The 15,940-nt window shown below is 41.7% G+C and overlaps 1 protein-coding gene across 4 annotated transcripts in view; it reads right to left on the reverse strand.

The window, feature by feature from the left end:
* Positions 1–10,693: 10,693 nt before the first annotated feature.
* The window catches only part of MAPKBP1 (mitogen-activated protein kinase binding protein 1), a 235,117-nt gene continuing 229,870 nt past the window's right edge, over positions 10,694–15,940 (reverse strand). For all 4 annotated transcript variants that reach the window (XM_040332107.1, XM_040332104.1, XM_040332106.1 and 1 more), the window contains 2 exons: positions 13,781–13,866; positions 10,694–12,597 (listed from right to left, as the gene is read on the reverse strand). In XM_040332107.1, the coding sequence (XP_040188041.1) occupies positions 12,295–12,597; positions 13,781–13,866 (389 nt within the window). In that variant the 3' untranslated portion in view covers positions 10,694–12,294. The remainder of the gene's footprint in view (positions 12,598–13,780; positions 13,867–15,940) is intronic.

Below are 15,940 nucleotides of genomic sequence, written 5' to 3' on the forward strand. Positions count from 1 at the left end.
AAATCAGTATTTTTTGCTAGAAAATTACTTAGAACCCCCAAACATTATATATTTGTTTTTTAGAAGAGATCTAAAGAATAAAATGGAGATCGTTGCAATACTTTATGTCACACCATATTTATATTATTGCAGGGCGGAAGAGACGTCAAAACGCCACTTCCGCCCAATGCTCTTAAACGGACATTTTTTTATTTTATTTTTTTAAATTACATTCAATTTATTTTTTTATTGCATTTTAGTGTAAATATGAGATCTGAGGTCTTTTTGACCCCAGATCTCATATTTAAGAGGTCCTGTCATGTTTTTGTCTATTACAAGGGATGTTTACATTCCTTGTAATAGACACAGAGCTTCATTGGGGACACAGAGCTTCATTGGGGACACAGAGATTCAATGAGGACATAGAGCTTCATTGGGGACACGGAGCAAATGAGAATCATGAGGTCAAGGGAACTGCCTGAAAAGCTCAGAGACAGAATTGTGGCAAGAAACGGATCTGGCCAAGGTTACAAAAACATTTCTGCTGCACTTAAGGTTCCTAAGAGCACAGTGGCCTTCATAAACCTTAAATGGAAGACGTTTGGGATGACCAGAACCCTTCCTAGAGCTGGCCGTCCGGCCAAACTGAGCTATCAGGGGAGAAGAACCTTGGTGAGAGAGGTAAAGAAGAACCCAAAGATCACTGTGGCTGAGCTCCAGAGATGCAGTCGGGAGAAAGTTGTAGAAAGTCAACCATCACTGCAGCCCTCCACCAGTCAGGGTTTTAGTGGCCCGATGGAAGCCTCTCCTCAGTGCAAGACACATGAAAGCCTGCATGGAGTTTGCTTAAAAAAAAAAACACCTGAAGGACTCCAAGATGGTGAGAAATAAGATTCTCTGGTCTGATGAGACCAAGATAGAACTTTTTGACCTTAATTGTAAGCGGTATATGTGGAGAAAACCAGGCACTGCTCATCACCTGTCCAATACAGTCCCAACAGTGAAGCATGGTGGTGGCAGCATCATGCTGTGGGGATGTTTTTCAGCTGCAGGGACAGGACGACTGGTTGCAATAGATGGAAAGATGAATGCGGCTATGCACAGGGATATCCTGGCCGAGAACCTTCTCCAGAGTGCTCAGGACCTCAGACTGGGCCGAAGGTTTACCTTCCAACAAGACAATGACCCTAAGCACACAGTTAAAATAACGAAGGAGTGGCTTCACAACTCTGTGACTGTTCTTGAATGGCCCAGCCAGAGCCCTGACTGAAACCCAATTGAGCATCTCTGGAGAGACCTAAAAATGGCTGTCTACCAATATTTACCATCCAACCTGACAGAACTGGAGAGGAATGGCAATGGATCCCCAAATCCAGGTGTGAAAAACGTGTTGCATCTTTCCCAAAAAGACTCATGGCTGTATTAGATCAAAAGGGTGCTTCTACTAAATACTGAGCAAATTATTTATTTTTTCTTATTTAACTTAAAAAAAAATCTTTTTACACTGTTTTTAAAAAAAATTTAATATTTTGGGTCACTTTTATTCCTTATTCCTGTCACTTTTATTCCTATTACAAGGAATGTAAACATCCCTTGTAATAGAAAAAAGCATGACAAAAAGACCTCAGATCTCATATTTACACTAAAACGCAATAGTAAATAAATTTTTTTTTATGTCATTTAGAAAAAAATATAAAAAAATTCACTTTAAGAGCATTGGGCAAAAGTGAAATTTTGACGTCGCTTCCGCCCTGCAATGATAAGGAGATGGGTGGGGGCCATCTTCCCCTCTCTCATCTCCATGTCAGCCCAGGGACAGCATCCGATCGCCTCCGCCATTTTGCAGACAGCTCCAGTAAGCGGCGGAGGGCCCTCTCTCACTGCTGATAAAAGTGATCATGCGGTGAATCCGCCACAGAGACCACTTTTATCTGAAAGCGGCCCACCTGCTGAATAAGAGGATACCGGGGTTATGGTAGCTAGCTGCTACCATAACCCCGGTATTCCTCTTGAAAGTAGCAACATATTCCTGCGGCGGGCGGTCCGTAAGTGGTAAAAAAAATTCTATAGGTTGCATGTTTTGAGTTACAGAGGAGGTCAGGGCTAAAATTATTGCTCTCACTCTACCGATCGTGGAAATACCTCACATATGTGGTTTGAACACTGTTTTCATATGCGGGTGCTGCTCATGTATGCATTCACTTCTGCACGCAAGCTCGGCGGGACGGGGTACGTTTAAAAATGTATTTTTTTCTTATTTATTTTCTGTTCTTTTAAAAAAATAGAAATAGAACACTGTCTGATGACAATATGTAAAAATATTTAAAAAAAAATAATAATTTTTTTATTAAAGCGGAGGTTCGCCCTAAAAAAACATCTATATACCATTACATCCAGCATACTTCCGACATCTACAGTATGCGTTTTTTTTTGTTATATTGTTATTTTCCCCCTGGCTTCCGGGTTCTGGCTCCCGCGGGAGTGGGCGTTCCTATTCAGAGGTTAGATGATTGACGTCTGGTGAAAAACTTCCCCTGGCGCATAAGGCACGTCACCAGTTTTCCGTAAATAGCCGACCTGCGAGTCGGCTCTATATGGCGCCTGTGCAGTCAGCTCTACACGGCGGGCACAGGCGCCGTATAGAGCCGACTCGCAGGTCGGCTATTTACGGAAAACTGGTGACGCGCCTTATGCGCCAGGGGAAGTTTTTCACCAGACGTCAATCATCTAACCTCTGAATAGGAACGCCCAATTCCATGGGAGCCAGAACCCGGAAGTCAGGGGGAAAATAACAATAAAACGGTATGTACGAAAAAAAAAAACTGCATACTGTAGATGTCGGAAGTATGCTGGATGTAATGGTATATAATTGTTTTAGGGTGAACCTCCGCTTTAAATTGTAACTTTTTTTTTTTTTTTTACATACTTTTATCAGAGTAGTTCAGTGTCCCCATAGTGACCATGCAATCTGATTCCAGTGGGGGGGGGGGGGGGGGGTCCCTGCACCTCTTTTTCTCCTGGGAATCGAACGCAAGTTCAGCCATAGAAGTGTATAACTGAACTTGCTTTGCATAGACATTGCATGTGATGACGATGTCTGAGATCACTAGTGGGCTTAAACAAGGCTCAGTCAGACAAAGAGATATCTTTATGTATGCAGAAAAACATATGTATTTGAATAATTTAATTGTTTAAAAATGATCCTTTGTGCTGAGGTTTATGTATGTCTGTGAGACTTGTGGCACAGTAACTAAAAGTATTGTGTAATGTATACAGTGACTAGGCTCAGGTTCTATTTATTCATCCCACTTTAAACCAAACCCAACGTTAGGTGCATTAGCACCTTTTGCCAGCATGCAGTATTTGTTTACCAAAGTCTTTCATAATCCTAGTCATTCTCACATTTATCAAATTTTTTTTTTTGTAATTGTAAAGCCAGGCAGATTACTTTTGTTATGGGTTTTATTAATATATTGTTATTTTTTTTTTAAATATCAATTCACTTAGTCTCTATTTAGGCCATTTTCACATTGAGGCGCTTAACGGGGCACTATAGCACTAAAAATAGCACTTCCAGAGTGCCTTTCCTGTAATTTCAGTGTGAAAGCCCGAGTGCTTCCACACGCTTGCGGGACGGTAAAAAGATATATGTATACACCGCTCCTTAAGTGCCCCTGCCTATTGAAATCAATGGGTAGTGCCGCCGTGGCAGCAGCACTTTAAACCCTTTACCGCCAACGCCCCCAACTCCCCAGTGTGAAAGTCCCCTTATGCCCTGTACACACGATCGGTTCGTCTGATGAAAACAAACCGATGGATTTTTTCATCAGATATCCGATGAAGCTGACTTTCATCAGTCTTGCCTACACACCATCGGTTAAAAATCCGATCGTGTCCAACGCGGTGACGTAAAACACAACGACGTGCTGAGAAAAATGAAGTTCAATGCTTCCGAGCATGCGTCGACTTGTTTCTGAGCATGCATGGATTTTTGACCGATGGATTTCCCCACAGACGATCGTTTTTTTTTTTTTTTCTATCGCTTTATTTACCATAAGAAAATTTTAAAACCGATTTCACCGATAGGAAAAAAACTGATGGGGCCCACACACGATCGGTTCGTCCAATGAAAATGGTCTATTTTCATCAAACGAACCGATCGTGTGTACAGGGCATTAGAGTGTCATATTACAGGTTGTCAGTTAAAATTTGTTTTTAAAAAGTGCTCGTCAGTAAATTTTTCATTTTTTTTTTTAACTGACAAAAGTTGTGTGGGGTCCAACAGGACCACCCACAAAGTGAATTTTGGCTATTACATCAAGAACCAGTCAAAATTTTCACATTGCACAGCCAGCTTAAGCAGCCTCAGGCTACATAGTCCAGCTACTGTAATGCATTTACAGACAAAAAAGTCACAGTTGTGTGCATGTACGTAGCACAGAGGCTCTAACAGCTAAGGAACAAAAGTGCAGACAAAGAATGGTTGGAACTCATATGATTGATGGATGAATAAAATTGTTTATTTCTCTGTATGTATGAAAATTAAAAAAAATAAAATAAAGAAAGAAATAGCTTGAGGAATACCACTCATGCACAGAAACTGTACATAACTTTATTGGCATGAGAGGCCTGGGACTACTGGGGCCACTGGCACCAAATCCAAAATGCTGGCAGCCAGCAGCAGACGAAGAGATTATTCATCATTTGCAAAGAATTAAAGCGTATCTAAACTTTAAACCCAAAACCAAAAAAGTGATATTTCAGCTTAATAGGCCCGTTTTGGCAGCAATAGTTTCTTTTTACTTCACTTTCACCTTTTGATATTACTCAGGACCGGTGCTACCACTAGGCAAACTAGGCAACCACCTAGAGCGCCCAGACACTGGTGTTCCCACTCTCTTCTCTCTGCAGCAAGCAACCAAGTCTCAGCATCAGCAGGCAGGCACCGCTGCATAATGTCGGAGGTGCAACGGCGGAGGACTGTGTCCCAACTCTTGAATGAATGGAAGCAAGCAAACATTCATTGTGGGGCACTGGTAGGCTCCATTTGATGGGTCACCGATAGGCTGCATTTGATGGGAGCTGGTGGGCTGCATTGATGGGACGCTGGTGAGGCTGCATTTGATAGGACGCTGGTGAGGCTGCATTTGATGGGACGCTGGTGAGGCTGCATTTGATGAGAGCTGGTGGGCTGCATTGATGGACGCTGGTGAGGCTGCATTTGATGGATGCTGGTGAGGCTGCATTTGATGAGAGCTGGTGGGCTGCATTGATGGACGCTGGTGAGGCTGCATTTGATGGATGCTGGTGAGGCTGCATTTGATGGGCGCTTCATTCAAAAGGTGGGGTTTACATAGGCAGGGAAAAGGAGGTGGAGTCAGGGGTGGAGTCAAGCAAAATTAGGTTTCGCCTAGGATGTCAAAAATCCTTGCACCAGCCCCGATTCTACCATTAAATCATTTCCAGTCTGAACCACTTCAATACTGGGCACTTTAACCCCCTTCCTGCCCAGGCCAATTTTCATCTTTCAACGCTGTCACACTTTGAATGACAATTGCGCAGTCATGCAATGCTGTACCCAAATTACCAAAAGCTTTCTTTTGGTGGCATTTAATCACCAGAGTTTATATTTTTTGCTTTTAAAAATGCAGGAGGATAGTTGGATGCGTGTGCGTCACTCACCTTGGGAAGAAATGGCACCAGGATGCACAATGAGAAAAAAGGCAAGCCAGCGGAGGGAGTGTGGTGCTTTGGGCAATGTTCTGCTGAGAAACCTTGGGTCCTGACATTCATGTGGATGTTACTCGACATGTACGACCTACCTAAACATTGGTGCAGACCAAGCACAACCCTTCATGGAAACGGTATTGCCCAATGGCAGTGGCCTTTCAGCAAGCAACTTGCTATGGGGCATAAGAAGGAAAAGAGGAACAGAGAAGAAAGAAGGAAGTAAGGGACTGCTACGTGCAAGAGCATTGCACAGAAAAGGCAAGTATAGTATCCCTTTCATTTTAATAAAAAAAGGCTTTACAACTTTAATCTCTTAGAAAAAATATGGTGAAAACACAAATGATTTATAAATAGACCCTATAATCTTTATGGGAAGAGTTTTGCTGAACTATATGGTCTAAAAACAGGGTCTCCAAGCCTGTTCTTGGGTAAAATGCATGGGAAGGAAGGTCCCAGACAGGACTTCTTTTTGCATGTATCCAGAACAATATCATTTTATTACAACATTGGAACACTTGGGGGCAGATCCACGTACTTCTGTGCATATTTGCGTCGGGCGTAGTGTATCTAAGATACACTACGCCGCCGAAACCCTTTTTTTTTTTCCGAATCCTCAAAGAATTTGCGCCGTAAGTTACGGCGGCGTAGTGTATCTTTGGCGGCGAAAGGGCGCGGAAATCAAATGGATGTGATGGGGGCGTGTTTTATGTAAATACGTTGTGACCCGACGTAAACAACGTTTTTTTTTTAACGGCGCATGCGCCCTCCGTGGGGGTATCCCAGTGCGCATGCTCGAAATTAAACCGGAACAAGCCAATGCTTACGACGGTGACGTCATTCTACGCAAATCCCTATTCGCGAACGACTTACGCAAGCGACGTAAAAAATTCAAAATTCGACGCGAGAACGACGGCCATACTTAACATTGAGTACGCCTCATAATAGCAGTGGTAACTATACGCCGGAAAAAGCCGAACGCAAACGACGTAAAAAAATGCGCTGGCCGGACGTATGTTCGTGGATCGCCGTAACTAGCTAATTTGCATACTCAACGCGGAATTCGACGGAAACGCCACCTAGCGGCCGGCGGAAAAATGCATCTATGATCCGACGGCGTACTAAGACGTACGCCTGTGGGATCGATCCGAGATGCAGTCGTATCTTGTTTTGTAGATACAAAACAAAAATACAACGCGGGAAATTTAAAATTACGCGGTGTATCAATAGATACGCCTGCATAATTATTTTGTGGATCTGCCCCTTGGTGTGCAGCTCTGGTGCTGACACTCAACAGACAGGATTAGGAGCTGTTGTGGGGCTTCGGAATGGCAATCATTTCTTTAAAATCCTTGCTAGCTGTTGTGTAGGGTTCTTGAGTGCTTCCAAGTTTACCTCCTTCAGGCACATGTGGCATCTTTCTCTCCATCAGTATCTTTGCTCTTACACTTCCATTTTCTTACCCCTTTGCAAAGCCAAAAAGCTATGTGTATAGACCAGTAACCCACAGAAAACACTCCACAGACTGCAATCTGATCGGCTGCTAGGGCTTACTGCACTTTCATACAGAAATAGAACATTATTAGATTTTTTTAATAGCCTTACAATTGAATAAACACATTAAGCACAAACCTCTAAAAGAGTCACACTTTTATTGAAATTAAGACATGAAGTACAAAGGAACAGTTAAAAAATTGCCTCGGCCTCCTTTTAAAGAAGAAGAAGAGGCAGATCACAGTGCAAAAAACACAAACATAACAATTGCTCCAAACAATTAAAAAAACTCTTCAAAAATATGACCTCCTCCCCTATATCAAAGTATAAAAGTTGTACTTTCAGAATTCTGGTGTATGTAAAGGCTGTTCTATAAACGGTAACCATAGAAGTGAATAATGGAGCATTTGGGGCGATGGGTTGGTAGGTGTGGCTTGATACAATAATAGAAACTATGGGACCCCATCTAAGCATGCTGGAACACTATTAGGGCATTGTACACACAGCCTTTAGTCTGTTCAAGTGTAGAACACGTTCAGCAAGCCATTAATATTTTTCAACAGTTTGAAACTTGTTGAAAGTCTATGGCTAGCTCATTTAAATTGACACCAAGCACTCTTATGAGTCTTTTGTTTAACATTCCCAAACTATTGCTAATGGGCAATATAAAATCGGGGAAAAAAAATAAAAAATCTCTCTTTGCAGTGGGGTTACTTTGGGTATAGGGGGCCCATTTAGATATAGGGTACTTGGAAAAAGCAAGTTTTACTTACCCAATACCCTGCTCCTCCAACAGCTGGCGCTCTCCTATACCCCTACACTCCAGCGGTGAACTGTCCCCATATCCAGTGCAGGGCCACAAACCCTGCGTTGTACTGGGTGAGGTCAGGGGCCTGCAACTGCTGGAGCATAGACGGGAGGGGCTGCGGTGATCAGGCTAGCAGCACAGAGACAGTATGCAGGAGAAGAGGATGGGATAAGTAAAAATGCTTTTTCCGGTACCCTAGACCAGTGGTCATCAACCCAGTCCTGCAAGGCCCACTAACAGGCCAGGTTTGCAAGATAACTGAAATACATGACAGCTGATATAATTTGCTCCTCAGTGATTGCAGTATTCTAGCCTGCATCTTCCCAAGGTAATACATAAAACCTGGCCTGTTAGTGGGCCTTGGAGGACAGGGTTGATGACCACTGCCCTAGACCACCATTCAACCCTTTCACTGCATATGTGGCCCCACTGCAAAGGAAGATTTTTTATTTTTATTTCCTCAGTCAGCCCTAAAATGTTTGAGAAGGCTGCTTGAAGCTTGCAGATAGCTTTGCAAAAGAAGTTGTAAAAGTTTTATGTGTACACTACACTAATACAAGCTGAAGCTCATGTACAAATCCTAAAGGAATGATCAGTGCCTCAGATGGAAGATTCATTTTCATACTCACAAACTGTGCATAAAAATCCATGATAGTAATCTGACTCAAAAGGTCCAACTTCTACCCTGGAACTAGTATGCAGTCTGTGTGGTGGAAAATGTCTACTTCCACCCAGGGACTTCCGAACACAGATGCTTTGCTTCCCTTTAGCTGGGGTGTCACAGATTGCCCATGACTGCTTTGGTGCTTAAGATAAATGAAGTACATGCAATTTGCTCATGAATTAAATATTTCTCAAAAGACATCATGCATGTTTTTCCATGCTCCAAGCTGTATATTCACATCTGCTCGACAACCTTTTATTTTTAAGAGAAGCTTATCTTACATTATGTACATTGCTAATACAGTTATTGGCATCAATGACCTCTTCCATGTAACAGACGTGACCTTTAAGCCATGTTTTCCATATCATCTTTTGGTGGTAAACACTTATCAACCAATAGCTCTACACTCAAGTCAGCCATGTTGGATTGTGAAGAATGTTTGGAAAACATGAAAAAAAAGCCATTGCCTTGCAAAATAAATATACACCGGGCTGCTGCCACATGGTTTAGCCTGCAATACTGTAAATATATATATATATATATATATATATATATATATATATATTTTGTCTTCCCTATTATTTAGAGAAGGAACCGGGGACATTGCCTGACATACCACAGACATAACCATTCTAAAAGCTTATTCTTGTTTGCATGGGTCGGGGAGGGAGTTTCTATATACAGTAAAATGGCTCAGTTTCCTGATAAGCTCAGGGCGATCGTAAACTAGTACAGATTAATTCCAAGAGAGAAAGTAGCAGAAAGATTTGTATTTCTGAGGACACTGCTCTTTTAGTCAAAAGACACTTGGGACTCTCAAACATGGGTAAAAGCTTGAACTATGTCATGGCAACGAGACAGGGTACACATGTGCCATTCTTATCCAGTTTTCCATTGTCTGGAGATGTAGGCTGGGTTCACACTAGTGCAAATTGGATGTGGGTTTCCCCGCAACCAATTGGCATGACATAAGATTGTGACCGGCTCTCAATGGAGCCGGTTCACACATCTCGGGAGTGGCTGCAGGGGTCCTGTGCATCTTTGGCTCCGTTTCAGGTCCGAATTCAGGCAAAAATCCAGACCTGATTTGTTCCTGAAACAGAGAACAGGGGCGCACCAAACCCCTGCTGCCAGCCGCATTCGTCTGCAGTGTGAAACCAGCCGTAAGCATTATGGATCTGGTTACAATAACAAGGTTTTAATTGCATAGCAAATAGTAGCAACTATGAGGACACATCCATTTAAGAAAAATTCCTAAATATTCAACTCCTTTCACACTTTTACTCTAATTCCCTCTAAAAAATCTGGGACCCAATAAATAAAGACGAATTAAAATTAGTTTTACTCTCTCCAATTTAAAACCACTCTGGGATAAAAGGGGTTCAAAATGTAAAAAAGAGTTCACACACACACAAAACAAAAAATTCTTCATGACCTAGAAACCCACCCCTACTGACTTGTTAGAGGACCAGCCTCATTTGAACCCTTTCAGACCAGCAGAAGTGATATTACGCCAATTATGCATAGTACAGATTCTGGAAGCCGCAACCTATTATGAAACCATTGCACATACCCATACACTTTCTTAGAAAACAACATCTGATAATACAGTCGAACACTTACTATAAATCACCTAAAGTGTAACATCAACTTTTCTAAAAAACATACTTAGAATCGCAACTAAATTTACCAAAATTGACCCGGGTACCTTTTTTTTGGACCGTTTGTGTGCTGTTTAAATAAATTCAATGGCAAGATGAATATGGGGTTTGAAAAGTTAATACGAATCTCTTCCCTGGGGCTCCTAGAACACATTTTCCTTCTGCCAACATTAAGCAGATTGGTTATGAGAGGAAAAAACAACATGATGGTTTAGCCTCATTGATTAACAACCACTGAGCGGACTTTATTCATCCTGCAGGACTTTTCATTTTCCATAAGGAAAGTGTTTGTGTTATATTCAGAACAGATGCAAAAAGTAGTATTATAAAATCCTTGCTAAATGTTGTAGACTTTTTTTGAACAAATTAGGACATTTGACTTCACAGGAAGCCAGCAAAGGATTCTGGGTCCATCCTGATACTGCTCCTGGAAAGATGAGGGATTGACCAACAGAATTATAGCATCCATCTATAGTATGGATGCAATTGTACGATATAAGCCTCACCAAATCACTTTGCTGGATTTTAACCTCTCAAGTGGCTGTATATACAGCAGGAAAGACAAAACCCTTATTATAGAGAGAAGGAGAGAAAACTTCAATATTACTTACCCTATGGAATCCTGAGCAGGGGATGACATTTTTGATATAGCCTATAAACCCCTACATTCTTTGAAATAACCTTCCACCTCGATGTTTTGTGCAAATACCCTTAAAATAAGGTGTAAACATGCAGAGTTTAAATTTTTAGCAGAACAGGTTAATTATAATAGTTTTAGATTGGAAAAAAATTAATAAAACTGGAACCAAACCGTAGCTGGAACTGTGTAAACTGTCAGGTCACAAAATGAGAAGGGAACAAAAAAAAAGAAAAGAAGAGGCCCCAGGCTAAAGCTAAAAGAAATTGTAGGCCTGTCTATACAGGTCACAGAGAATACAATTATTGCCATAAGGGTTTTTACTGCACAGTTAAGTTAATCAATTTAACTTTACTATGCCTGCTATAACAAAAAAAAAACACAACATGGGAAAACGGGAAGCATTAAAATGGTAAACAATGTAAACTCTTTTCAGCCAAGTCAGGGGTTTTCAAACTACGGCCCTCCAGTTGTTCTGAGACTACAATTCCCATCATGCCTAGTCATGTCTGTGAATATCAGTTTTTTTTACAATGCCTCATAAGACATGTAGTTCAGCAACAGCTAGAGGGCTGTAGTTTGAAGATCCCTGAGCCAAGTGATTGATATTGTAGCGATAGCACATAGTGATCTGTTGACACACAGCCGGGCAGCCATTTTGAAGATCCTGAGAATATGTCCATCAGCGACATTCTGGTTAACTGCTACATTGAAAACAGTCTGGGGGAGCATGGTCTTCTACAAAATGGGCACCTCCGCTGTGGGCAATCAGTCGTTTAAGGCAGAAGAAGACATCTTGTGCAACTCCTCCCACGATCCTTTGCCAAAACAGGTTGTAACAAAAGGTTGGCTTCTGCCCACACACAAATAAAAGAAATAAAACAGTATCACGAGACAAACTCTTGAGGGAGCAAAACATATGAAACATAAAACATTTAAATCAATAACTTAAAATATATAAAGCAAAGAATATAATACTCAGTTCAAGGATTTTTTTTTATAACAGGGTTAAAATGATCCTTAAAAGTTCTGCACACCTGCAAGTGACTAGAAGCAGAAACAGAACATACAACTGGCCCAAGCCAAAATGGGACCATTACTAAAGACCTCAAGTGCTGCTGGTCTGAAGGGGTTGCTGGAACAGATCCATACCAGCATTAACCCCCGGGTTGCTGGTTTTGTGGATTTAAAAGACAAAATGTACACCTTAAAGTTTATGGTAGTGTTTCAAAGTCTTTAAAAAAAAGCTTTTTGGCTTGCAGTGCATTTGATGCAGAACGCCCTTCTTGAACACTGACCCAAAACTCTGCAACCTAGAGGAAGCTTAGAGTTTCTTATCCATCCTCTTCTCTACTGCTTGCAGTAAAAGTTCTGAGTATTGCTGCAACAGGGCAAGAGTCTTATCATCCCCCAGGTGCTGAGAGCCATGAACAGCTGAAGCGTCACCATCCACCTGAAGTTCAAGGTTTTCTCTGTACTCCTCGAGTTGTGGAGACGAACCTTCACCTATATCCGTTTGACTCTCTTGCAAGGAATCCAACTCTCTCTTCACAATGCCAAAGGTTTCCGTCAGAAGACCTGCCATCTTGCATCTGTCCTGAGTTGTTTTAGGGTCAGCGGTTTTCACCTGTGGGAAGCAGACAAACCATATACATTATATAGGAGTCGCCAATTTGTTTTAGCACTGTAAAAGGTCAACATCAGACAAAAGTGATTTTATATGAAGTGGGGAAGGGTTTCAACTTGTTGATGTCTGTGATAACAGTTAAGAAAATGTCTCCTCAATTCTTATTAGCCAGAGATAACGACTAACAAAGCAGGAAGGGAAGAAAAACATCCCCAATGGGCCTCCACAGAACAATAACCACACAACAAAGGGGTAGATTCAGGTAGGGCTGCGCACTCTTACGGAGGCGCAGCGTACCCTTTTAACGCTACGCCTCCGTGAATTACTTGCGCTACGCTTCATTCACGAAGCAGTAGCTCCGTAATTTGTGCGTGCGCTCCGTAAAACTGGCCGGCGTAAGCGCGCGTAATTTAAATGATCCAGTAGGGGGCGTGGATAATTTAAATTAGGCGCGTTCCCGCGCCGAACGTAGTGCGCATGCTCCGTCGGGAAACTTTCCCGACGTGCCTTGCGGTAAATGACGTCGCAAGGACGTCATTTGCTTCAACGTGAACGTAAATGGCGTCCAGTGCCATTCACGATTCACTTACGCAAACGACGTAATTTTCAAAAATCATGACACGGGAACGACGGGTATACTTAGCATTGGCTGCTCCTGCTAATAGCATGAGCAGCCTTGCGCAGAAACCGACGAACGCAAACGACGTAAAATGCGAACGCCAGGCGCGCGTACGGTTGTGAATCTGCGTGAGTATGCAATTTACATACTCTACGCTGACCACTATGGGAACGCCACCTAGCGGCCAGCGTAAGAATGCAGCCTACGATACGACGGCATAAGAGCCTTATGCCAGTCATATCTTAGGCTACAGTCGGCGTATCGAGCTTTCTGAATACAGAAAAGTCGATACGCCGGCGCAAATTAGCAATTACGCTGCGTATCTGAGGATACGCAGGCGTAATTGCTACCTGAATCTACCCCAAAGTTTCTAATCCTTCCCTACTCTACACAAAACTCAATAAAATTATTTTGATTGGATACAAACTTTGGTTGCCACTTTGGATTAATTATTATATATTATTCATGAGTATTACATTATTGCCATGTTATTTGTAGTTGCATGTATTATGTATTTCTACAACCATACAAAAATGTGTGAGGAAACAGAGGATAGTCACCTACCGATCGATAGAGACTGAGGGCTCTCTTTAAGCTGTCCTGTAATTCTGAAACAATTATTTCACACTGCTGAAAGCTGACTGGTTGTGCTGAAAAATAGAAAAAAGCAATGCGCGTTATTATATCATTTTCAACAGCGCCGTCTATAATCCTAATCTATGCACAACGTAACTAGAATATACTGTATATAAAGTATACATAGAAAAAAAATGAAAGGGTCAGTCTACCAAAGATGTATACTTTAGCTCTGAACAGTCGCTGGCAGGCCGTATCATACTGTCATCTCGGGTATCTTAGGGCTAGTGCATATGGTTTTGAAATGTGTTTTATGCATTCACACTAGTTTCCATAGAGGAATAAAAGGAAAGCACAATCTGATCTCTATACGTAGATAACTGTGCTTTGCTCATTCAGGGCAAAGCAAAAGGTTCACTTTAAATGTTGGGCCACCCTCCTGCATATACTTCCCTGACATTCACTCCCCTGATAATCTATACACCACTAGCAACAGAGAGTAATACTGATACTTTTGGGTATAAAGGAGCAAATGAATAACTCCCCTTCCTCCAACATGACAGCACTGGTGCTTAGTAATTGTTGCTCGGGCACCAGCACTGTCACATCATATGGGGGTCAGCAGAGTCTCCCCAGCTCTCCGAGTTAGAATTGACTGGGCTAAATATTGGGCGATATTGGCCGATTCAATAAAAATTTGGCCCGATTGTATGGCAGCTGATCCTACAGAATCTGGATGAATGTCTGGCTTTTGTTGAAGGGGCATGACGGAAAAGGCTCTGCCAATCAGCTTCCAATGCGTTGACTGATGTGTTCTGATAGGGGGCATCCCTTGTCAAAATGTAATAGCTTCGCGGGGGAGATCACTGTACCAACATCGAAAACTTAGTACAGAGGCTCCTCCCGAGTTTTTCGTTTTTTTTTTTTCAGCCTGCTGAGTTGAACATAAAACAAATAAAAAAAAACTGCTAGTGTGTACCAGGCTTTTAAGTTTACACAGGGCCTCTTCTCTGTGCTCCTAGCAGCATATAGAACTGCAGGGGGGGTGAAAGGATGTCAAAGTACAAGAGGATGCAGAATCCAGCTTTTAAGTGAACCAGTTTCACCCTGCATGGTCGGAGCACATGTCCACTCTGAATGATCCAAGGCCTTAATTGGGGTCCTGCGCTCCTTGTTGGACTTTTCACATATTTACAATTACATAGAATGCACTAGAAAGAGTGAATTACCACCATGAAATAATTAGGGTGAGGGGGACTCTAGTCAGTCTTGAGGACTCGATTTCTAGTCTTCAACAAATATAAGAAGTCGTGCTCAGATTCAGCCCAGCACTTTCCACTTATAAATAATATATCATTTTTGGTGACATGACCTTTTAGCAGTTTGACAGGTGGGCACATTTCCTCCACTTACAATGCACTTCTTTCTATAAGTTTGGTCACTTTATTTCAAGTAAATTTGACTTGCTGCATTTTTACCCCTATTTTAATTGTGGCTGCCAGCTACAATAATCCTATAGAAGAAGTGTGCACACATACACTCGAGACCCAACATCTGTGCAATACATCTTCTTCAAGTACATGCACAAATCCTTCTAGTATAAAACACAAGACAATATTATGACACAAATGATGACAGAACCAAACAAACCATTAGACAGATATGTTAAAAACACAGTGAGAACTAGAGGTAGTTACAAGAACACTATAAATGAAGAAAAAGTCTAATTAGAAAATATTAATTCGTTTTTCAGTAATTACTCCGCTAAAGTGGAACTTTACCCATATCAGCTGGATAAAAATAATGTTCTTTAGCAAGGAACGTACATTCCAATGATATTTTAATCATTATGTTACCAAAATGAGTGTGTGCTGTAAATTGCCTCCAGTTTCTTCTTGCTGGAGGCTGCCATTTTGCTGAAGCTCAGAGCCCCTAAACAGCAGTAAATGTTTAGGCTGTCAGTAGATAGGCCTTTACAAATTTGGCACAGTGCCTAAAAACAGAGAGCAACTGAACATGTGCAGAACAGTGCGAGTCAGTCTATTACTAAATTTTAAACAGTATAGGTGCTTATTTTTTATGTTTTACATAGCTACAGTGCCTTGGAAAAGTATTCATACCCCTTGAAATGTTCCACATGTTGTCATC

This window comes from Rana temporaria, chromosome 13 (assembly GCF_905171775.1).
Source record: "Rana temporaria chromosome 13, aRanTem1.1, whole genome shotgun sequence".
Lineage (NCBI taxonomy): Eukaryota > Metazoa > Chordata > Amphibia > Anura > Ranidae > Rana > Rana temporaria.